The following is a 24753-nucleotide window of genomic DNA, read 5'->3' as shown; positions in this document are numbered from 1 at the left end:
ATGGGTCGATCCAAACGATAAATTTTGGCCCATAAAATGGCGCCCCTCCGTTTTAAGCATCAAGTCGAAACATTCGTTTTGTTGAACACTTACTATATGGATACGCGTGTCTTCCACTAATTATTGAAAAATCCATTTTGCCCACATGATCTGTATGTTAAAAACATGCATAAGTTTTTAATTAGCACATTGCGGGGGTTATGTTCACCTATCATATATACTGAATCGGTTATGCCTCTTTTAATAGTACATTTATGGTAGCAGTTATTACCGCATAAATTTCAGCGCTAACATGAAGTGAGCACTTCCTCATAATACAAGGCATTATAACCCTTGCAGTAAAAATGTTCACTTGGAAAGTTTTCCCTTTTGCAGAAAAAACTTCTCCCCCATAAGCGAACATTATGCATGTAGAACGAATAATGTTCTGTTCAAAAAAGTGTATCACACATAAATTAATTATTTATATCCTCTCCGTTAATACACATTTTGGCAACATGATAAAATAACTCTATATATATATGTACGTTAAAGGAAATCCTTTTATTTTTTTTTTTTTTGTAATCCAAATGAGTTGTGCTAAAAAACCAGGGCTTAACGCACATACAACACTGCAACGCCTTCACCAATATTACTGCCAAATGACGTCGTGCTTTTCTTTTTTTAAAACCATTTTGTAGTACTTTCACACGGTCACTAATTAATTAATAGTTTCTCCCTTTTTCAAAATTTTCAGTTTTAACCATAACTAGATAGGTATAAAAAAAGGTCATCTCTTTGATCAACCGTTAAAAGTCATTAGTATTTATTTTTGCCCCCCAATTTAGTTGCCATGAATGGCCTCTCTTCCACTTTACAAAGGCACGGCGTAACGTTAAATGGTAAGGCACTTCCACTCCTCCTCATGGCATCATTGCATATATTTGTGAAAGCGTTGTTCGCTTTTGTTCTCTTTTGTCGCTGTTGTCGCTTTTGTTGGTTCCTTTTTTTTGCACATAATATGACTTGTCTACGCGCAGGAAAATTGCCCAAAATGCTTAAAAAGAAAAAGAAAGCAATGGGCACCAACTACAACATAGCGTACCTCTATTTGCAATTTAATAATAACCTACTTATCACTTAATACACGTTTTAAAATGCAGAACATTCCGGTGAACCCTCTCATGTACGCATTAACGCAAAACCGAATAAACAATTCCGGGTTGCTAATTTGTAATGACTCTGCTACTTTGCAGATGCTCCCATATATTTACGTACGGGTGCATATTTACACCACCCCAGTGTTGTCCCTTTATTTGCTAGACTTGCCTTTTCTTATGAACAAAAAAGCTGCATCTAAGTGGCCATTCCTTGCGCATTAACCTTAAAATTTTTTTGCACGTTTGACGAAAGAAGGTGCAAAATTGTTATAAAGTGGCAAATATAAACCCATTATCACTAAAATGTACAATTTTTACACAGAAAAAGTACAGCGGGGGAGTAATCCAAATAGTGCAAGTAGAGTAAGCACTTGGGCCAATGTGCAAACAAACGCGCATACTTCGAACCCCTGTGGTACCTAAAACAATGATGCTACCTCAATCAGTGGATCTACCTTAAACAATGGGTCTACTTTTAAAGTCAAACCAGTTGGCACTTCTATCATACTTGCTCATTTTAGGCCTCAAATAGTGCGGACACGCGTTGTCTTCACTGGTGTAGTTCTCTCCCTTCACATCCTCCCCCTCACACACGTCATACCCCAAAATATTGATGGTATTTTTATCTAAAAATTTAGGTGAACAAAATGAATTTTTCTGAATATAGCTATATTCATAAATCAAATTTTGCATTTTCTCCTTAAATTCTAAAATGTCATCCATAGTTAGATATTCCAAATAGTGGTGCAGGTGTGCCTTTCTTTTAAATAACTTATTAAATCTTTCCAAAATTTGCAAAAAGGTGTTTCGTATTTCACACGAATTAATTAGACACAGTAAGCTATATGGCTGGTTTAAAGGAGGCACATTGCATAAGCCTATTTTGGTGGCATCTTTATTGTACCGTAAAATATTCAAATTATTCTTCGTTAATAATATATTCTTGGTAACATCTGAAATTTTGATATTTCCCCGAACTAAAAAAGCCATAGACAAACTGAGACCATCCTTTGGGTTGGCAATAAGCATTTGATTATTATGATTCAAAACATTTTTAAATAAAAGGTCAAATGTTCTAATATTTTCCGTTTCTGTGCAAGGGCTTAAAGATGATAGCATAAAATTAAAAAAAGGGTAAGGAATTAAATTTGTGCATATTTCATTTATATCCACATTTAATGATCCTTCAAATCGCATAGAACTTGTTAAGTTTACAATTACATTGGCCACTATATTATTCATCTTTGAATAATCATTTTTGTCATTTTCTTTATCTTTCAGTTTTTTACTATTTAAAATGTTTAACAACGCGTCGTTCGAAACGGGTAAAACGCAATTCGAAAACTCGTGAATTTTGGTCAAGGCAAAAAAGCTATTATACGGAGATGTTATCACATCATCGCAAGCTGATGGAAATACGCAATTGCTAAATTTTATCTGTTTATAATTATCAGACAGCATTTCTAAAATATAAGAACCCAATCCAGAACCCGTTCCACCCCCTAATGATGATGTGATATAAAATGATTGCAGCGAATCACATTTTTCTACATTCCTTCTAATTATGTTGTCAATTAAATTCCCATACATTCTTCCATAATGCATATACCCTTGGGACCAATTATTTCCCGCACCCGATTGTTGTGTAAAAATATTATTTTCGTCAAAATAAGAAGAAAGAGAACTTTTCATAATTTCATTTGCTACCCCTGTTTCGGTGTCTATCAATATAGCCCGTGCTTTCAACCTTTCTTTTTGATTTAAATTAAACTTTTTGCTCTCATTTTCGAAAAAAGAAGTCACTGAATCGTTCATAAAACTGTATTTTCCTATTAGCTCTTTTTTCTCATTTATTTTTTTATTCAACTGTTCCTTAATTGCTACAGACCAAAATTCATGTCCGAGCTGATTTCCGCACTGTCCCACGTGTAAAAATAAAATTTCGCGCACCATGGGGTGTTCCTATTGTATATCCTTCCTTTTAACTCACAGTTTTTTAAAAAAAAACGTTTCCTTCGCTTTTTCATTAATTAAGAATACCTATTTTGCTAATGCGTAAAAGAGCTTCCCCTTTTTTGTCATGAAAAAGTTCTTTCTATGGAATCATTTTTTCGATTCCTTATGCATGTGGAACTATTTTAGTTTTCATCTCCCCCTCCCATCGCGCTCTTATGTCTTCCACGCCTCAAACCAAAGTTGCACATATTCATATTGCACATACGAATTAAAATTATGCCTCACACTCGTTAATAACCCATTTTTTTATATAATAATTTGGTCCACCTACCCATTTTGTCAATCACGACTACTTAATTACGCACAGTTTCGTGAAAGATTATATTTTTTAAAAAGCAAATACGCGCAGAGACAAAACCTTCTGTACATCAGCCATTTCTGTCTTCCTTTTTTTTGCAAAAAAAATCGTGACTCCGTAGAAACACCACAACGAATTTACTATAAAAAAGTGAACGCAATTTTTCATGAAACTAATTTACCCCTCATTTGAGATTTATTTTACCTCAACAAAGGTAAAAAAAAAAAAATTCATAAAAAATGATGGTAAATTTTCCTGTCTACCTGGGATTACCTAAAAATGATCCCAACAAGCACACCGAATTTGTTATATCCAAAGGAACACATCATTTTTCCTAAGAATTTACTCTTCATTTGGTGGAGAATGACGGAAATACTCAAAGTAAATAACAAAAAAAAAAAACGGCCGTTTTTGATGCATTAAGAAAGAATGCCTTTTTTTAAAAACTGTTTAAAATAGGTAGAAGTCAAAACGGGCAAATGCTCCTCCATGTACCCATAAAACGAATTGCTTAAAAGCTATCAATGCATAAGAAGCGATGGATGATGGAAGAAGCATGCCTCCTTGTGAGGCTTTCCCTCCCTTTTTTAGTCTCAAAAGAGAAAAATAAGATTACGAAAAAATATATTTTTAGTGCGCTAATTGTGAACTCTTTAAACCGAATGATTGCAAAATAGCAGGATTCTAAAAGAAACCCACAAATTGGGGCCTAAATCGTATACATATATAGCCGTAATTGGACACACACACCCTACTATAAGATTTCATATGTTCCACAATTTATGAACAGAATGAAGTAATCAAATAAAAACGGCACATATGCACGTCGTACCTTTAGCATCCCCTTTTAATATATATATTATCACGAGCACGATTCTAAACATTTTCATATGAGAGGCAACATATGCAATTCATGTTACCCCCTTCACTCCCTTTTCCTTCAAATTGGGAATACTTTTTCGAGATGGTACTAACCAATCTTGCCGCATTTTAGTTGATCCGTTACATCTGCCACGTAGCAATTGAATGCAAAACAATAGACATGTTACGCGTTCTTATGAAGGGATTATTTTACGAATTTAAGGAGTGGCATCTTTCGCGTTATTGCAGCTGGCGCACGCTTTAATTTTTACCCTATTGAAATGTGTTTAAAATTTAAGTCACATGCACGAACGCAATTTTCGCAAATTATTTGATAATACATCATCGAAAAGCGATATGTCAAATTCACCATTCGGGGTGATAAAAAATGATGCTATGTTGGTGCTTATTTATTTACTTCTCGTCCAATGAACATTTTGCTTGCCATAAAATAGTTCTATGCATTTAAATTGCTCTTTTCTAATAATGTGTACCTTCTACAACAGTGCCTATTCCGTGCATTTGATGCGCTTTGCACAGACGGCCCCTCAAAATAGTAAGACTAACGCGAATAATTCTCCCCATCATGTGTTATGTGATAATTCGATAACCAAAACAAATAAAAAGTAACATAACGGCTTTCATATTAACACGGAATTAATAAAACCCATTTCGGGGGTAAATTAGCTCAGCAAAAGGAAACAAAACTTTCAATGGTATTATGGAGGTAAATAAAAAAATGGATGGACCCCTCGAAAACGCCTGTGCCATGCCAGTTTATCTTATTTATTAACCAGTTAAACAATTTTAAAAGTGTCCTTAACACCACACCTTTTTTTATTTTCCCCCATATTTCATATTTCCATCTTTGTAAACGTTTAACGGGAAAATTGTCTTTCGCAGAACTTGTGGAAATTCAGTTGCCCTCACGGGGTTATTTCTGTATTTCTTTATGATAAACGTATAGAAGTTATTCATACATACAATTTTAAAAAGGGCCCCAAAACGCCATACCCAGGGAAAAAAGGCAAACTCCTGAAACGGCGTTACGTACGCGTTCATGTTTACATATGTTTCATTATCCTTGACTAGCAAAACACGCTTCTCTCGTTCGCGTAAATTTAAGTATAATGACACTTTTGATGAAAAAGTTAAATATCGTTTATTTTTTCAATCAAAGAGATGCAAAAAACGTTTACATAAAAATGTCACAAAAAATCGCAAAAATGGAGAAGAAAAAAATAAGTAAAATTATCTAGCAAAATTATTAATGCCATGTTCAAAATGGTGGTAACGGGCGCAAAATTTTTTTTTTTTTTTTGCAAAAAATTTGACCAAAAAAATTCATCGACATTTTTACAACTTTGTAAACGTACTAACATATTTTTTTTCTTTTCATATTAAAAACATTTTTTTTTTTTTTTTTTCAGATTTGCTATCTTCTGTATTTTTCCATTCCTTTTTAAAATGGATCATACAATGGCATTGTTACATGCTAAGCAACCTTTAAATGACTTTTTTTCCCGTTTTTCATATCCATACGTTTATTTTCACATGAATGCAAAGTACAATTTGTTTGCTTCAAATTGTGGGAACAACAAATAATTACCCATGTAAAAGATAAATTAAAAAACACACAAGCGTATATACGTATATATATCTTTTTACATACTTCCATTCGAAGAAGTTTGCCATTAAAAAAAAACTAATGGAGGCATCCCTTAGCAAAAGCATAAAAGATATTTTGCTCAAATGTTGAAAAGCATCCGATTTGTTAAACATTATACGAAGTTTGTGAAATTTATGTATCGTTTTTTTTTTTTTTTGTGTTGTATGATGTAATCATGAATTTTTTTTTTTTTTCATTTCTCCTTTTGCGCTCATTTGTATAACCGGACGCTTCATCAACTTCGACCATTAACAGTGATGAAGTGAATGTTTAAAAAGGAACGTTATCAATGAACTGTTTAAATATATGACAAAATCACAAAAGAGGGAAACTCATACATTTAACCATTCCCCCTTTTTCTGATATGTAATTATAACTTGTAAGTGTGGCATGGTAGCCCTTCATCATTTGTAATGTTAAAACCGTTTTAACAGTAAAAAATATGCCATCAAATCGGACAACTGCGTCAACTGAAGGAGGGACTACAGCAGCACGTATACATATGCAATTGCACATAGGTAGGTACGTGTAAGCCACAAAATTGTACCCTCAGCAATACTCCACACATTTGATCGCGAACATCAGTAATCCCCGCATCCCCAATTAAACACCGTTCAAAATGAGTTTAAACAAAATTAAATACGACGAGCTGGAGGAACTAAGGAGGAAAAATGAAGTCCTGATGAACTTGCTAAATAAGCTAATCTCTTTCGATAAGAAAAGGGTATTTCTCTATCCCGTCAATGTGCAGTTTGTTCCAGATTATTTGAACATAATAAAAGAACCAATGGACTTTACCACCATGAAACATAAAATCCAAAATTATAAATATAGAGACTTTCAAGAATTTGAAAAGGACTTCTTCTTAATTATCAATAACTGTTACACTTACAACGACAAAAGTACTATCTACCACAGGATCGCAGAAAATGTAGAAAATTACTATAAAAAGATTACCCCCAAAATATATAGGAAGTACCTAAATATACATCTCCTATATCACAGTGAGGATAAGGATGTGTTAAATAATACCCTATATGACCCGAATGTAAATGAGGTCAAAAAAACACCTGTTAAAGAAATTAAAAAAAATCTCAGGCCAAAAAAACAAGGAAAGGTAGGCAGACCAAGCAAAGGAAGCATAAGTTTTAAAAACGAAGACGCTGATATGAACCAACCCGCGAATGTTAATAAAAAAAAAAAAAAAACAATAAAAATTTAGCAAAGACAAATTTGCACATGCAAGGTAACAACCATTTTTATGACAACGCCTATGGATCATTTAACGGTATCGCCCCAAATGACATGTATGGATATAATAATGATGCATATGCAAGTTTAGAGAACATGCTAGAGCAGGAAAACTTCTCCACAATCTTAGATACCATTCAAAATAGTAATGATAAATCGAAGGATATTTTTGACATGTTAATTAAAGTACTGTCAGATAACAAGAGCAGCTACTCCCCCCTATGTAACTATGTAAATATAAGCAAATCATTACGGAAAGTATTTTTTGGAGTTCCCATTTCGTCAAAAAAAAAAAAAAAATTTTCCCCAGCATGCAGCAGTGGAAATTACTCCCAGCTATCCTCTAACAGCATAAAAAGAGACATAACCGACATAGTCGACGTAAGCGATGTAAATGAAAGTTCAAATGTAAAGACTAAAAAGAGGAAAATATCAAATGAAGAGGAACAGGATAAGTACACGGGACCCACTTCGCACAGCAGTGCTCAAAACGAGACCGATGCTAAGACTGACACAAGCATTGACAGAGAAGCCAGCTGTGGGGATTGCGAGTCTCCCCCCTGTCAGCCCAACAGTAACGAGGATAACAACGCAGAAGAATTAAACAATGATAGTGTAAAAACGGGCGAATGCCAGGATAATCCCCCCGCGGACACATTAGATGACGATTCTGCAGAAGAAGTAAAACCCCCAGATAAGAAAAACAAACCAGAAAACGATTTCGTAACATACAACATTGAAAAAAAAGAATTAACCATGAAACTGCTAAACTACAAAGAAAGTGTAAAAAAATTTATCGGAGAATCAAATCTTCCTACATTCATTAATATATTCCCAAATATTTACAACATTCTAGATAATGCAGATTCAAAAAATTTATACTATGCTGCCTTCAATGACTTAAGAGTTTTCGGCTTAGATGTAGCAGATTTTGACGAATTTAACCAAAAAATTTCTTACAATAAAAATTACCTCATGGGAGTTGGTAGATATCATATAAAAAATGTCCTAACATTGGATAAAAATCTGTCAAACATAATGCATAACGAAGGGAACAAATCTCACTTTTGTGAGCAGATAAAATCGTACTTGTCAAATGAGAAGTATAAAGGCCAGAAAAGCACTGCCTCACGTCAGCACAGTGAAAGTGAGAAAACCAAACAGTCAGCTACAAATACAAAGAAGTGCGTCCGAACTAGTGAAAATCAAACAGAAGATACTTCACACTTCGAAATGGGAAATGACCGAGAAAATCCCGTTGCGCAAAACGTTCAACATGCTGAGAGTTTTCACTTGCACAGTAATAATAAGGATCATTCCTCCCAAACGAAAAATAAAACACCCACAGGTAATACCTTTGAGAAGAGGCAAAATACGAGTAGTCCCCTAGACAACTCTCATTTGATGTACAGTGACACATATTTTAAGGACAATTCGAAATATAGCAGTGACCAATTTTCGAGCGAATCATCTGACATTGACAATTTGGACATGAGGAACTTTTTAGATACGTATAATTCATATAGCAAGAAATTTGTAAGGAGGCAACAAATTTACGGAATTTTGAAAAATAAAATTAAAAAGTTGTTTAAAAAAAATGCCACGCAGAAGGCTACGTCGTAACGGAGTAGCACAGAGTAGCCATCCGCAGAGGGAAAAATGTTTCCCCCCGAATGGCGTTCCCGCTCTCTCTCTCTCTCTCTCTCTCTCTCTCTATATATATATATATATATATATATATATATATATACATATGTTTGTACCCTTTTTCATATAACATTTGTGTAGATACGCACGACGTTTATATACAAGAACAGCGTGAACCCCCGTATCATGCAGCGTGCATCGCGTTTGCATTAAAATGCCCATTTTTTTTAAAACGACGTGATAAACCATCGCAAAATAAAAAAAAAAGAACGAAACGTTTTTAATTTAGATAATTAATAAATTTCCCCCGTGGCTACATGTTACTTACCATGTTGCGTAATTACGAAGCAGTGCCATCCCCATTTTTAAGTTACAGCTTGTGAGTGTAATGACGCAGTGGCATAGCAACACAACGATGCAGCATTTTTAAAGGGGGGGACACATCTTTTAAAGGCGACATAACTGAACAAAGGAACCCTAATTTATTGTCAAAAAATGACGTTTTAGAATGGAAGCGGGAACACCTGTATAGGAAAATTCCCAGTAAATCACAACATAAATTGGAAGCAACTTACTCAGTGTCCAAACGGGTTAACGCTTTTGCTATTTCTTCGCCGCTAAATTGTTACTTAGAATGTGTTTTTCGTAGCATTCTTTTCGTAGCAATTTTTCCCCTTCCTCACCTTACGAAGAAAAGAATGGAACACGAACTGGTTGTAAAGAGAAACGCTATAGCGGCTTGGCTTCCGCGCTGAAATGTGCCTGTTGAAGCTACCCAGTTAACTTGCATATTTTTCCCAGTGCTACGTAACAATAAAACATATGGACAAATTAAAACTGGGAAACTGTGCCTAATGGAGAAGTCAGTGCACATTTCTTCGTGATAAGAAGAAACGCAAAAGTACCGAAGTAACCATGCGGGAGAAACTGCTAAAGGGGCAAAAAATAAAGGCATTTTTTCCCACTTAATTTGTTAATTATGCAAATGTGTATACATTTTTGCGTTTACCCACACAGATGCGACGAAGTTCCAAAAGGGGTGCAGCATCGTGATCATTGAGTGTATAAAAATGTATTTCTTGTAATCATGAATTTTTTTTTCTTTTTTTTCCTTTCGCACGCTTGCTGTGCTTCATCAAAAGAAAAAAAAAATTAGGTCACATAAACCATGTTTTGTGACAAAAAAAAAAAGAAAAAAGAAAAGACAAGACAAGCACAAAGAAGACGTAACAATGAAAACGTGACAAACTGCGTTCAAGCAGAAATGAATATTACTCCACTTTGCATCTTTTTCTTCTATTATTTGCCCTGCTGAACCCTACACATTCGTGCACTACTTTAGCACTTCTTTACCTCACGCATGGGCCCGGTTGCACTGAAATTGACATTCGATTACTTCCTTTTCCTGTATATCCTTTGACTTCTGAAGAGATAATCCCTTCAACGCCTTAGAGCTTTCTGGATTGTTCCTTTTGCAGCAAAGTACGCAAACTTTATTTCTACATTCGGCATCATTGTCTGCACACTGTTTGTAGTCCTTATTTTCCTCCAACGAAACACATTTATTTAAAAATTTTTCAAACAGTGTCTGCATCTTAGCTGCTAAGTGGTCATTTTTTTTACAGTGTTTTTCGCATTGCTTTTTCTCATTACTATCTAACATTTGTGTATGATATAAACAACATTCTTCACAGAAATTTTTAATACAATTAATATGTTTCTCTTTCGTCTCATTTGGGAATATATCCGTTTGACATGAAGACCTTCTATTTAATACGTGTACAGAATCTTCACAAGTTCCCCATGCCTTGGATTTGGTTTGAATAAAATTTCCATCATTATTTGACATACCAGATGAAAGAACGATGGAAGCAAATTTCACCTCAGCAAAATTGTGTACCCAGAAACCAACTTGTCCTGAACGAATCTTATCTACATCAGCAATATCTGTGTCTAGTTGTAATGCTTCTTCGTTATTATTTATGACTGCCGTGACCTTTGATTTGTGGAAGTGTAATTTTATATTAATCCACTCATTTGGGGTCAACACCTTTTTAATTTTTTCCCTATCGGTCAATTCGGACAATGTTACTGATTTATTATTTCTGTAAGTCACTATCCTGACGCCATCATTTGTCATCTCTAACGCATTGTAGTTTTCCTCGTTTACAAAGTTGAAAAGAATTTTTACAAACTCATCATTGTCACTTTCGTTACTCTCATCATTGGAGAAATTCACGTCCAGGGTAAAGTACCCGTCAGAGCACTTCCTCTGTTTTAAAAGTGCTATGGTATTGTAGGTCTCTTCACTGGGTGCGGCGCTGTCTTTTACCATTTTTGAGCATAGCAGGTGCTCACTGTAGTTGCCTACAACATGGTCATCATCTTGGTGGTCATCTTGGTCGCCCCTCCTTGCAAAACTCCACTCATAATCCACATCGTTAATAAAGCTATACGGCAACGTTTCGCTTAAATAGTTTTCCTTGTAGTAGGGGCAGCTGGAAATTTCCCTCTGTTTTTTGTTCGCCCCCCCTTTGGACAATTCCGAACATGGTCGAGCTATGACCTCTAAATTATCGAAGAAGGAACCCTGTCCATGAATTTGCGAATACAAACCAACAGTGCCAGAGAGGAACCTTTCATCTAGAGACCTCAGGATGTTAGTCTCATTTGAATTTTCATCAACCTCGTAAATATCAATATTCGCATGACTGGTCACAATTTTGTACTTATTCCACTTATTATTTGTATTAACTTCTGTTAAATTTTCTTTCAAAATTTCCACGTTCCCATTTTCTACCTTAGACAATCTTTTCATTCCTTCCCTATCACACACATCAAATAGGTAAAAATTAAAATCGTCCTTAGCTCTAAAGACAATACCTGAGCATCCAGTTCCCCTGCTCAACATACTTACGTTTATTTCAAAGTCGTAAAAATTTAATCCTTTCAATTTGGCATAATATCCTTCCCCTATTTCTTTGTTTGAGATGCTGCTCGTTTGGCCAATACTATTTTTGTGTCCTGCTATATCCGTATCTGCATATCCCCAATTACTGGACACATTCTTTGTTAATTTTGAATCAAAAGTTTGGAAGTGCGAAGAAAAATTCATAGTTTCATAGTTCAATTTGAAGGTACCAAAGTTAAGAGCAACTTTCTGTTCTTTTTTTAATTCCTCCAAACGTTCCTTCAACTTTTCCAAGTCGTACATATATTTTCCTGACAAATCGTATAGGTATAATGCTAAATTTTCTGTGATATTGTACAAATTGATAGCATCGTCAATTTGTTTCTTGGATAACAAATCAGCTGGTCTTAGTTGCTTCTTCGACTTTTCTATCACCCGTACTGTCTCATCTTGGACGATGGAAATCACTGAGGGGTCAACTCCATGAATAGCATCAATGTTGCTTAACAGATCGGTAATTAACTCGTGAAAAATGATACTATCTCTACTTTCGTCTTCACTGTACGACATCTCCTTTCTCTCCTTCGTTGTGTCTCCCTTTTGAAGAAAGGACGTCTGCTTATATTGAAACAAATCCATAGGACAGTCGGCAGATAAATTACCAATTCGTATCGTCCTGTGATGAAAAATGCTGCTCTCTTCCTTGATATCTTCTTCCCTATCTTTAGTGATTATATCTAACAACCCCCCTGCAGGGTCTTTATTTAAAGAAATAGATTCTACATTATTACTAATGGAACCTTCGTATCGATCCATTCCAGATTCGATGGTAACATTGACTAGGCCTCCCTTATTGTCCACCGCCCCAGCGTGTATCGCGGCTCTGCAAATGGAGCTGTTATCTGCATATATTCCTCTACTTCCATACACCGCATTGTTTTTAAAATTTTCACTCGCACACCCTAAAGGACAGAGAACAACCACATTAGTATTCACGATTGAGTTGAAATAATCTTCAAGTGCCGTAGTTTCACAGTTTATGTTCAAATATTGTAACGAAGCATCGTTCTCCGTCGAATTAGTAGAGCAAACTATGGCAGATATATCAGATGTTTCTAAATTAAAAAATTTGAAAGATCCATCATCGTAGGATATTCCAGCAGTTTGTCTCACTTTTGTGCTGTCCGGAGATTCAGATGCTTTTAAATAAATTAGAGTCGTTAAATCTATGTTGCCGTTTACCAAATCGTGAAACTTTCCGCTGCAACTACCGTGATCACAAGAATAGTCATAAGCAAGAGGAATGTTGTTTTTCCCATTCAGTGTGTATCCCATTTTTTTTAACGACAAAATTAAGCTATTTAATTGGCTTTTCGACCTTAGAATTAGCGGCTCTAACCCTATTTCAGCACAATGTTGCCTTATATCATCCACCGAATTTATAATACTGCTAATTAAATGATCGCTATGTTTAGGAGGATTACCATTCCATACGTAGAGGGATGTACTAGACACCATGTCGCAATATACTCTCAACGGTTCAGGGGCACACTTTGGCTTTATCCAGTAAAATCCTGATTGTGGAATATCTTGAACATTTTTAATTACAGAACAATCACTAGCTGGGTAGGAAGAGGAATCACCCGGAAGCATACCTAATCGTAGCAAATCGTTATCATGAATTGAATTTACTGACACTAGGGAGGACAACTTTTCATTCAATTCATTTGCCTTTTCCTTGGACTCTTTCAGTTCTTCATCATACTCCTTCTTTTCTTGTACGCATGTTTCAATATTGGGTAACAGTTCTTCCAGTTTTGATAAATTATCACTAATAGAGTTTACATTTTTCGACACATCATCTTCGAGGTTAATCATTTTGTTAGTTAAGTCTTGGTCAAATTCGGTTATATATTCAACAAAGTATTTATCTCTAGCGTCATCTGAATTAGCTGCATCTCTACAATAGCCTATAATAGTTTCTAAATTGTTGGCCTGAACTTCTATGGACCTAATTCCATACAAAAATTGATCCCCCATTTCTCCATGCTTCGGATGAGGCTTTATCATTGATATCTTGATATACCTCGTTTCTACATTTTTCAAAGTATCTATTGTTACAAAGCTAGGGTTCGCTAAATTTTCAGCAATGACTTTATATTCTTGGTTGTCTATACTGGCACTTATGCTATAATGCAAAGGGGGGTATTCCCAAGAGACTTTTACTCTGGATATTTCTACGTATTTGTTTAAATCTAGGATGAGATAAACCACGTGCTCGTAATTATCTGCAAATGTAGCCGAAGCCCAGTAGCTATTCAAGTTTCCATCTACCGTGTTATCCGCATTATGATCATCATCCAGAGTCGAATTAGCATCAACCGTAACATCCATGTTGAGAAGAATATCATGAATTCCAGGCACATTTCCGTATATATTTTTCTGAGAAATGCATAAAGGTTCACCACTTCTTTGCAATCGAATTTGTGAATTAGATTCAAATATCCAATTAGACTTTCCATCTCCATCTTCCAAAGCTCTTAAGCAGTCGTATAAAACAATTTTATTCTCTTCTAAATTGTCCAAATTAATAACAGATAAACATTTGGGAGGGTAACTAAAGGCACTAATTATTTGGTTGTTAGAATTTGTCTTCCACAATTCTCTGCCGTCCCCGCTTGCTAAAGCATTTATACATGAATCTAATATAACCGAAGTATTGTCATTATTTACTAATCCTTCCTCCACTTGTAAACACATTTCATTATCACTTGTAATTCCTGAAAGTAGCAGAAAGTATGGATTTCCTCCTCCTATAATCTTCACTTCTCTTATTCCGAAATATTTGTGAATAGCATTTTTTAATCCAATTTTTACCGATACAACTTCTTCTAATTTTTTAAAAAAGTAGATTTCATCAAAAGAGGCTTCATTCCCAGAAATCCTTCGATAAGGAATAACATTTTTATATTTTTCCCCATCACTAGACACAGATATGCTTACTAATTCTGGGCTATATTCCCACGATATTTTCACTCCTTTTATGAATCCCTTTGTATTTAAATAACCAGTCCAGCTGATTTCTTCATCCTTTGTGTGATTCCCGGAACTGCACCAATAACTGGGGTTGTTCTGTATAGCCCTTTTCGCATCATAAAGCGAACTCCCAGATTCCTCTGAAATGTACGTGGATGACGCGGAGGAGTCTACAAACTTATAAAAATTTGTCGCGGATTCTTGTCCTCTTGCAAGGCAGCTCAAGATGATGCACCAAAGTACGGAGATTAAATAATTCATTCTGCTAACACTCAAAAGTTGAACTAAAAATTGCACTGAAATGAGGACAAATTGTGTAAAGGGTTCACCTACAAAGTAAAACAGTGCAAAAGGAGTTACACATAAAATGAAAAAAAAAGGTACATGAAACAGTCTTATCAAACTGTTTTATCAAATAGTGGCGGGAACTCCCTAAAGAGTCTTCCTTATCCGTATATCATAAAATGTAAGATAATTTGCCAATTAGTTGAAGAAGAAAAAATAAAAAAATAAATTCTACTTTGTAAACAAAAAAGTTACAAACTTAACAAGGCGTTAATCAAATTGTGTGTCCAATGGTTGCACAACAAAGACGTGTGTGTGTCGTCAAAAATTGGGATGACTAAGAAGAAAAAAAAAAAAGTGCAGTTAATATGGCAAATAATCACAAAAGGATAGTATTTTTAAATAAAATTTATGTCCATTTCGTCGTTAATTCCGAAATGTTTTCGTCTACACAGGTATACATTTTACACATGACATGCATAACTTCAACTCTCGAGAGGAAAAAAACTGACTTACAGATAACTCCGTTGAGGAGCAGAAACGGAGCAAAGGCTCGCAACAAGTGGACAAACGAAAGGAACTAACCCAAAACAGTTAATTATAAATTAATTCAAAATGTTTAAGATCGCGCAACACAATTCGCTGATCTAAATGCTGGACAAATTTTGACAACTGTTAATTTGATCATATCATTGCTCATGGCGTATGTAGAACATCAATTTTATTCTTTAAAAATGTTTAATTTTTACTTAATTCCGCACTTCATATTTTTTAATATGTGCATTCATGCTTATTTAAGCGGAAATAATTCTTATAACTTTTAATAAAAGAACGCATTTCTGTATTTTTTTGTGGGCAGACAAATAACATACGCTTCGAAAAAAATAACTTTGTTGCATATAACAAAAATGGGGGTAAAAAAAAAAAAAAAAAACATCACATTACACGACATTGTCTGCATAATTCCTACACAATGTGAAATATATTGAAATGAAATCGAATGCACACCAACGAATAAGTACAAAACGCCAAGTTTGATCTAGTTCACTTTTTTAAAATAATATCGTTTTATCCCCCATGTGTAAGTACACCTTAAAAGAACAAAATACAGTGGAAAAGTAATAAAAAAAAAAAAAATCTTCCTATACCAAATCAGTTGAGCGTAACATATTTATCCTTTTGTAAAAAAAAAAAAAAATTACGCAACATTTTTCTACATTTTATAGATAATTAAATAAATCGACTTCGCTTTTTATTTGTCCCCAATTTTCCTGTTTTTGCCCCCAATAGGGGGTAAGACTTAAACTGCAATTCGAAAGTATCCCTTCGAATGATACGTTATTCATGTTCAATATATATGCTTGTATTACAAAAAAATTAACAGCAAAAAGGGGAAAAAAAAAGAGAGATATTAATGATTACAGAGCTCTTCGTCGTGGGGGTTACTTTAAAATAGTTTTCCTTTTTGCATAAAATTTAAAAATGTACGAGTAGGCAGTTTTCATTTTGCAGCTTCCCGCGCACCTCTTACAATTTATAAAAAATGGATTTTACGCAAATGCTCCATTTGAGCATCACGTGAGGAGGAAGTTAAAGTGCTGATTTGTTTATTAGGAACAGATTCTTAAATGTTTATTTGTATATACGTTCACAATTCGACGAAATTTTAGCACTTTACATTTGCGCGTACAACCATACACTGTACTCCAAAAAAATGAGAATTAATATGCAACATGCGCAAGTTAACCACCACATCGAAGGCATATAAACCTCTGATGTGGCACGGGAAAAAAAAAAAAACGTAATTTTTCAAACGTGTAACGTTTTTATAAAGTGGGAAAAAATAAAAACAGGGAGAAAAAAAGAGCCCTACACATAAATTAACTTAAAACCGAAAGGGTGAGCGTTTTTTTTAAAAGCATTTAAACAAAGACAGTTGTAAAGGGGTTTGCAATTTCGAAATAGCCTTTCACTAAGAACATATAATAAAATAAACGCGTGAGCAACATGTTTATGTTTCCGTTTTATACGTTCTCTTATTTTTATGTTACAATATTCACCCCCTGCGAAATGGTGGACAGCTCAATTCTGCTTGATGATACTATAAGCATATTTCGTAAAAGACTCGAATAGAAAAATGAACACATGCTTATAAAGGAGTTATTTTATTATTTTATTTTTTTACTTAGCAAAGAAAAAAGAAATAGAACAAACTCGAAACGGCTAATGCGAATTAGTGCAAAAAATGTCCAACAAGTTGAGTCTTCCCTTTGCATGCACCTGAGTGATCTTAAAAGCATCGATCTATGAAAGAGTGAAAAATGTTTTGTTACCTCAAAAGGGCTCTTCAGAGGTGTAAAAGCACAAACAGGTAAATAAAAAATAAAATGAAAGAACGAAAGGCAAAACAGAGTAACACATAACAAAACAAAACAGTATTAAGCGCGCGCAATTTTTACCCCCAACAGAACGACAACTCAGAAATAATTTCTGTGGACAGAACAAAAAAAAAAATGTTCCATGGGTTTATTTTTTTCTGAATAATGCCGTAAAAAGTGAAATAAAATTTTTATTATAATGAAATTTTTTCTGCTAATTTTTTAAGGCTGTCCACATGTATAGATACACACACGTATGCACATGTATATTTATTCGCCCATTCATGCATCCCCGTTTACCCCTCTCAAGGCACCCGTTTCGCATAAAATGTGCACCCATTTAATTTGCACAACTTTTGGGACGGGAACATTTTTTTGGCCTTGAAATATCTCCACACAAAATTTTCCTGTCGTAACATCTCCTTGTCAGCTTACATATGAAGTAAAAAAAAAAAAAAAAAGAAAGAAAGAACCATTTGCACAGCTTTTCTGCAACATATCCCTTCCGTGAGAAAAAACATAAGCTCTTATAATGTGATCTTATTCTCAGCTGGTTAAATATATTACATATGTGAAGGTGTACATGTGCAGATCTATGTATACCCGTGTGTAGATTTATGCACATGCCAGTGCAACTAAAAAAAAATGCAAAGAATTAAATGTTAAAGAGAAAATGAAATATGAAAAAAAGGGTCACGTTTTGAACCTCTCCTTTTTTACCATATGGCTGGTAATTTTCTTAAAAAATATAAATGCTAGTATACGCATATCAGATTTTACTTACCCGAGTGAGAAGGGCGTCCTTAATGCAGAACAGTTTGAAACTGAGTATATATCCATTTTGAAGTTGGAAAATGATGGCAAAATAACGCCCAAGTTTGAAATTAGTGATCGTTATCTAATTTCTGAGGACAAGACAACCCAAAATTGTTATACACCCAATGATGATCATGGAAAAGTGCTCATAAAAAAAAATGACAAAAACAAGTTTTTATTTGTGCAAAAGCAGAATGAAAAAATCTTCATTAAGGATCGAAATCATAAGTGGTAACGCCAACATGTATACAGCCCGCGCGTTGTGCATAAGCGCATGCAACAGTGTTTCCCAACGCTTGTGATCCCTTTCACCATACCTTTCCACAACAAATACATACTTTTCAATGGTCCTTCTTTCGACTTTTTTTTTTTTTTTTCCAGCTCACTTGTGTCCTCTCTTGAGAAAAACGATCGACCATATCAAATAGTTCAAGAGAACTATGAACAGATAAATGTGGGAGAGCTAGCCAATTGCGATGATAATAACATCAAAAATTTTGTAGATTATTTTAACCTCTTAGACGCCTTTTTCATTTCGGAAAATGAAAAATGTGAAACTGTTTTAAAAACGCCATTAACGAAAAGTGTGCAAGTAATAAAATGCGTAGGCTACATTGGGCATATAACCAACTTTCCTGAGTTAAAGCATAACACCTATTATATCTGCTTCAAAACGAATGATTTAACTTTACTAATTAGTACCTTTATGGCGGATAAGACAATTGCTAATAATACATTTTACTGCACTTTAGATAATCCACTCTGCTCCATAACAATTAGTGTCAGCCTTTTTAATAATGTACCATATATAATGGATAATACGTTGGTACTTAAACCAGACTGCGCAGTTATAAGCAACCCTATCTACAAAGATTATCATATCCTTAGTGAGGATAATTATATCTTCTTTTTTAAAAATGATGAAAAGGCATACTACCGCGATATATGCATACTGAAGGATATGAAATATGAAAAAGTGGGTAACCTATTTTTTATAGAAACATATACACCCCTTATATGTTTTATAGGCTCAGAATGCGTTATAAAAACATACACCGCTAAGGAAAAAATTCAATACATTATGAATAATGTAGAAAGCACCACTTTTTCATGGTCCCGAACCATCTGCAATAATAGGACTGTGGAAAAGAGTGATATAACCACCTACCTAAAAGAAGAAAACGGATATTTATACATAATTAGTGAAAAACTTCTAATGCAAGAAAATACTTTGTGTACAAAGAAGAATACCAAATTACGTCGCCTACTATCCATAGAGTTGGTGGAAAATCCTCAATACAACATATACTATTCTCTCATTAACTCTGTAATTAAGAACAACCCTTGGCCAAACATTAAATATCATAACTACTCAGGGCCATACGTTAAATACGAATGCTCTCACGAAGAGATAGTCATAAATGAATATGAAATTTGGAAAAGTAATTATGATAATGAGTTTATACATAAAAATCAGGAATTAAATTTTAACATCGATTTTAATGCCATTACTATGAGGCTATGCGTGAAGCAAATTAATTATATTGACATCGGTTCTGTCAGAATTGAGCAGTTATTTGGCTTTAAGGTCAATAACCTAGATCCTTTAGAAGTTAGCGCCATTGTATCATTATATAATGAAGACATAAACACCAGGATTCTAAAATTCGCCATAAAAGAGGATGAAGACTGTAATTCGAGTAAGGGCTTTTTTATACATTCCAAGGGTAATTATCCTAAGGAAATCTTTCACAATAATATTATTGTAGACGCAAGAGCAGAGTATGAAGTGAAAGAGGAGATCATTTTAGATAAACCCAGGTACTACGTATGCATGTGTTCGCTTGCAGAAACATGTAACGAATGGAACGGCTTAAGTATCTACGATTTGTATACAAACATTTATATAAACAATGAAATAATACCGCCAGAAAAAAAAAAATATGTCTGTAAGCTGTTTTCCCCTTGTAACTTTACTGTGAAATTCGAGTCGGACAACATATCAAGCCAGTGGGCAGCAAAAGTTGGAACTTCATGTAGAACGTATGTATTCGCAGATATAGAAATTAAGTCGCGAAAAAATGATAAGTTAAGTAACGACGCTTCGAACATAATCGCTATTGACTTTAGTATATTCTACAATGTGAGTCAGATGAACAGTAAAATACTAAATGAAGACTTGGTTATCTGTGGAAATTACAAAGATCAGAAATTTAACTTTTTCATAGAAGCGGATTTTTTCATTACCTATATCAGTAGTCCGTACCAAAAATTCGAAATAAAAAATGTCGAATATGAAAACCTGTGCAAGGACAAAAAAACTCTCAACATATATTCCTACCAAAATGGGGAGACAAATCTGTATAAAAAAATTGACATTGACATAAACAACAATTCCAGTAAACTTGAATTAAATATAGAATATGACCATTTAAAATATTATAAAATATTTTTTATAAAAGAATGTCATTATTGTAAGGAGGTTCTCACATACACACACTACGGAAGTATCTACATTTGGCACAACCCCCTTAGGAACACAGGGAAATACTGGAAACCAAAAATAGCTAAGAAATATGTTACCAACAAGGATCCTAAGAAATCTATAAATCTGTATAACTGCGCATATGAAAGAATGCAGAATCACACACTTACCAGTTTACTCCTTTTTGACGGACCTCATGAAGAAATTAATTTTTACTGCTATAGAGGCACTAACTGTAGACACAATGCAAAATTCACTTTGCTATGGTATCACTACACTATATATGTTGAAATTACAGAAACAGAAAGAATCATGATATCCTATAGAGAAATTAAAGCAAGAATAAGCACTGCATCAGATATACTATCGGGAATAAGGAACTCAGAACTTTGCCTTAGAATCTCAAAGCATATCATAGATAAAATTAATCCAGGATCTTATAAAATAATTTACTCCAGAAAGATTGACGAATCCTTTAAAGAAAATTATATTGGTACACTTCATTACGTAGGTGCATCGCGACAACTTTTTCAAATTACCGCTACGAACGAAACAGAAATTACGCTTGATGGTTATTTTAAGAATATTAACCATGAACAAATTACAGTAATTAAATATGCAACCTGTGACTTTTACACTTTCCTGCGAGATAATTATGGGAGATTAAGGAACTTGAAAAAAATATATGATAGTATCCAAGATGAAATTTTTAATAATATTCAGGATTGTACAGTATCTAGTGAACATAAATTGACATGCAAAAACATGAAACCGATAAATAAAAAATATGCCTTATGTTGGTGTTACGGAAATAGAGAAAATTACTGTAATCGTCTAGAAAATATGCAGTTCTTGATAACAGAAGTTGTTTCTTTGGACCATTCCATTAATCCAATAGTGCAAATAAGCAAGCCACCAAGTGCTGTCTTTATGAATTATAACACTGAGGGGTATTTTTTTTTAGTAGAAGATGATTGCCGGGACATCAAACATTTTCATTTAAAATCACAGTTAAATAAAGAAGAACACATTTTGAATCTCTACAAAGAATTGGAATCCCCCAAAAAATATAACCTGTGCGTATGCAAAGTAACAAAGGAGGTTGCCTGTAACAGTAAAAACCACTTTAAGCCTCTGGAATTGAAATTAGATCACACACTATATGACAAAGAAAAATTAAAACGCGATTTGCAACATTTTAATACCAGATTCACGGCAGTAAAAGATTTTACTTTCAGCTCAGAGTTTAAGGAATTACTACATAAAGATATAATACAGGCTATGGTTTTCCTTCCAGGCTTCACGGCATACAAAGAATACGTTTGTCTTTCAGGAGTGCCATGTAATGCGCCTATAAAAATGCAAACTGTGTTCAATTCTCAAATAAAGCATTTTTTACATATAATGGAATTGAAAAAAATAAAAGAAATTCCTAAAAAAGAAAGCACTGCCGAGAAAAAAGAAGAAGAAAAAAAAGAAGAAAAAAAAGAAGAAAAAAAAGAAGAAAAAAAAGAAGAAGAAGAAGAAGAAGAAAAAGACGAAGAAGAAGAAGAAGAAGAAGAAAAAGACGAAGAAAAAGAAGAAAAAGAAGAAAAAGAAGAAGAAAAAGAAGAAAAAGAAGAAGAAAAAGAAGAAGAAAAAGAAGAAAAAGAAGAAGAAAAAGAAGAAAAAGAAGAAGAAAAAGAAGAAAAGAAGAAGAAAAAGAAGAAAAAGAAAGAAAAAGAAGAAAAAAGAAAAGAAGAAAAAAAAAAAAAGAAGAAGAGGAAGAAGATGAAGAAGATGAAGAAGAAGAAGAAAAAAAGAGAAAAAAAAAAAAAGAAGAAGAGGAAGAAGATGAAGAAGATGAAGAAGAGGATCCTCTAATGTACTCCTCATATTTGAGAGCTCACATTGACGCCACAGAAACAAAAGTAGACACAATTTATTTCACATTAAATGACACAAAGGAGTGTAAAAATGAGTATAACCAAATTTATAAAAAAGCAAAGGGAAAAATTATTCGCACTCAAGAAATCGATTTAACATTACAGCAAATTTTAGATGTTTCGTTCGATTTGAACATAGATTTTGTACCTCCAGAAGTGAACAAACCGTATGAAATATGTGCATTCCTGAGGCCCACTGACAAGTATTACTATAACATTGGAAATGTTACCTTCTACGGACTGTTTAATGAAAGTAAAGCTGTCGAAATCGTTTCTGGTGTTCCATTCAATTTGGAATTGAAACAGTTTAACTCAAAATATAATGTACGAATCCGTTTCGTTTATGAACATTATGGAGATTCAGATGTATGCAAAAATAACTATGGGAACAGTGAAAAAATTTTTTATTCCGACTCAGTTCAACAACTATTAACTCCTGATGGAAATGAAGAAATAGGAGATAAGGTTACGGTCCACGAGTGGAAAAATTTGTTAACAATTTTAGATGCCGACAACTATAGCATCATGACTGCACATAGAAACGATGATGGATCCCACAATTTACACGTGTGCTCTTGTTACGAACTAGTAGAAGGACACTGCGATAATGATTATTACTATTTTGCAAATTCTATGAAAATTAAAGTGCACACAGCTGTGTTGGTAGAGCCCCAAATGAATTCCATCATACATTTTATGAAACCGTTTACCCTTAGATTAAAAACATCCAAAGTGCTAAATGGATCAATCCGAATTTTCCCAATTGATATAATGACAGATTTGAGTAAATTATGTCTAGAAATAAATCAGAGGGATTCTTTTTTAACATTTCCTGCAAAGGTAGAAGAATATGAACAAACATATAATGTACTTATTAATTTTCCCTCTCAAGGAATTGTCGCATGTTGGTGCTCAAAGGAAAAATGTGAAGATGCTGACTATTTAAACAAGGTTGCATTCTTTAAATTGTCGAGTCCGAGCCTTTTAGAAGTTCACACAGATATGGATGGGTACTTTTCCTTTTCTTTCTTAAATGAGTGGGTCCACATAAATGACAGAATTTGGTTCGTTGCGGAAAATTTACCATGCACGGACGACACAAGTGCAAGCTTATTTGATGACACAATCTACTTAAATAACAAGAAATACCACATCGAATGGGAACAGAGTATAGAGATCTATGGAAAACCAAGAAAAATCGTGAAAGAAATAAATGATAACTTCACATGGATTTCTAAAATTTACAAAATAACCAATGTTCTAGAGAAGTACATAAAAATATGCTACTGCTTTTATTATTATAGCGAAAATTGCAAAGACCGGAAAAATTACACACATATCGGCTTTGTTCATAACCATACGTTAAGAAAAGTAGTTGCAGATAAGAATGATCAAATTGATCAGACAATTAATATGTATGAACTGAATGAAAATTCCATCAAATTCGTCCCCATGAATTCCTACAACGCTAGTAATAGAGATATTTGCAATACTAGGAGAAACCAAACTAACAGCATTATCCCTATTTTCAAAAATACCGCCTTCAACTACGTTAATTTCAAACTCAGAATATTGAACATTTTTAAAAAGCACTACAAAAATGAAATGAACTTCGTTGTATGCTACAGTTCCTACTATTACGGGTATAAGAACACCTACCTGTTAAGAAAAGTAGAATATAGTGAACTGTCCCGAGCGTCCAATCCTACCACTCATAACTATATGCTTGTACAAGCAGGAATTACATCCGAGTTGGGCCAGAATCTGATAACGAGAAGAGCAAATAGGGAAAAAATAGAGAACCTACTCAAATCATACTCAAAAATCAAACCGAGGAGGACCTTTTTTTACAACTATTTTATGGAAGAAGCGCTCTTTAGCCACAGGGATGCGTTATCCTCAGGATTTAGTAGTGATGTCATGGGCTACAATACAGACGACGAAAACGGTGGGGACGATGAGGATGATGAAAATGATAAAGAAAATGAAGATGAAATAAATAGGCTTATGGACGAAGAGATGAAGAAGAAGAAAAA

At 34.1% G+C, this 24753-nt stretch overlaps 4 protein-coding genes across 4 annotated transcripts in view; 2 read left to right on the top strand and 2 right to left on the bottom strand.

The window, feature by feature from the left end:
- Nucleotides 1–1613: 1613 nt before the first annotated feature.
- On the bottom strand, nt 1614–2600 carry PCYB_127850 (tubulin; the record flags this gene model as incomplete). Its single annotated transcript, XM_004224119.1, has 1 exon — nt 1614–2600. A coding segment is annotated over one exon (987 nt), but the record flags the coding sequence as incomplete, so codon positions are not given.
- A 4002-nt stretch (nt 2601–6602) lies between these two features.
- Nucleotides 6603–8857, top strand: PCYB_127840 (bromodomain protein; the record flags this gene model as incomplete). Its single annotated transcript, XM_004224118.1, has 4 exons — nt 6603–6707; nt 6735–7205; nt 7331–7515; nt 7585–8857. The coding sequence occupies exons 3-4, from the start codon at nt 7331–7333 to the stop codon at nt 8855–8857; spliced, it is 1458 nt and encodes a 485-aa protein (XP_004224166.1). The 5' UTR covers nt 6603–6707; nt 6735–7205.
- Nucleotides 8858–10235: 1378 nt separating this feature from the next.
- On the bottom strand, nt 10236–15089 carry PCYB_127830 (LCCL domain-containing protein; the record flags this gene model as incomplete). Its single annotated transcript, XM_004224117.1, has 2 exons — nt 10236–13414; nt 13448–15089. 2 exons carry the CDS (start codon nt 15087–15089, stop codon nt 10236–10238), a joined length of 4821 nt encoding a protein of 1606 aa, XP_004224165.1.
- Nucleotides 15090–18164: 3075 nt separating this feature from the next.
- The window catches only part of PCYB_127820 (hypothetical protein), a gene marked incomplete at its 3' end in the record, with an annotated part of 16962 nt that continues 10373 nt past the window's right edge, over nt 18165–24753 (top strand). Inside the window, exons 1-2 of the mRNA XM_004224116.1 lie at nt 18165–18535; nt 18689–24665. The remainder of the gene's footprint in view (nt 18536–18688; nt 24666–24753) is intronic.

This window comes from Plasmodium cynomolgi, chromosome 12 (genome assembly GCF_000321355.1).
Source record: "Plasmodium cynomolgi strain B DNA, chromosome 12, whole genome shotgun sequence".
In the NCBI taxonomy this organism is placed as follows: domain Eukaryota; phylum Apicomplexa; class Aconoidasida; order Haemosporida; family Plasmodiidae; genus Plasmodium; species Plasmodium cynomolgi.
The sequence above is the reverse complement of the archived record's forward strand: the minus strand, read 5'-3'. Positions and strand labels throughout refer to the sequence as shown.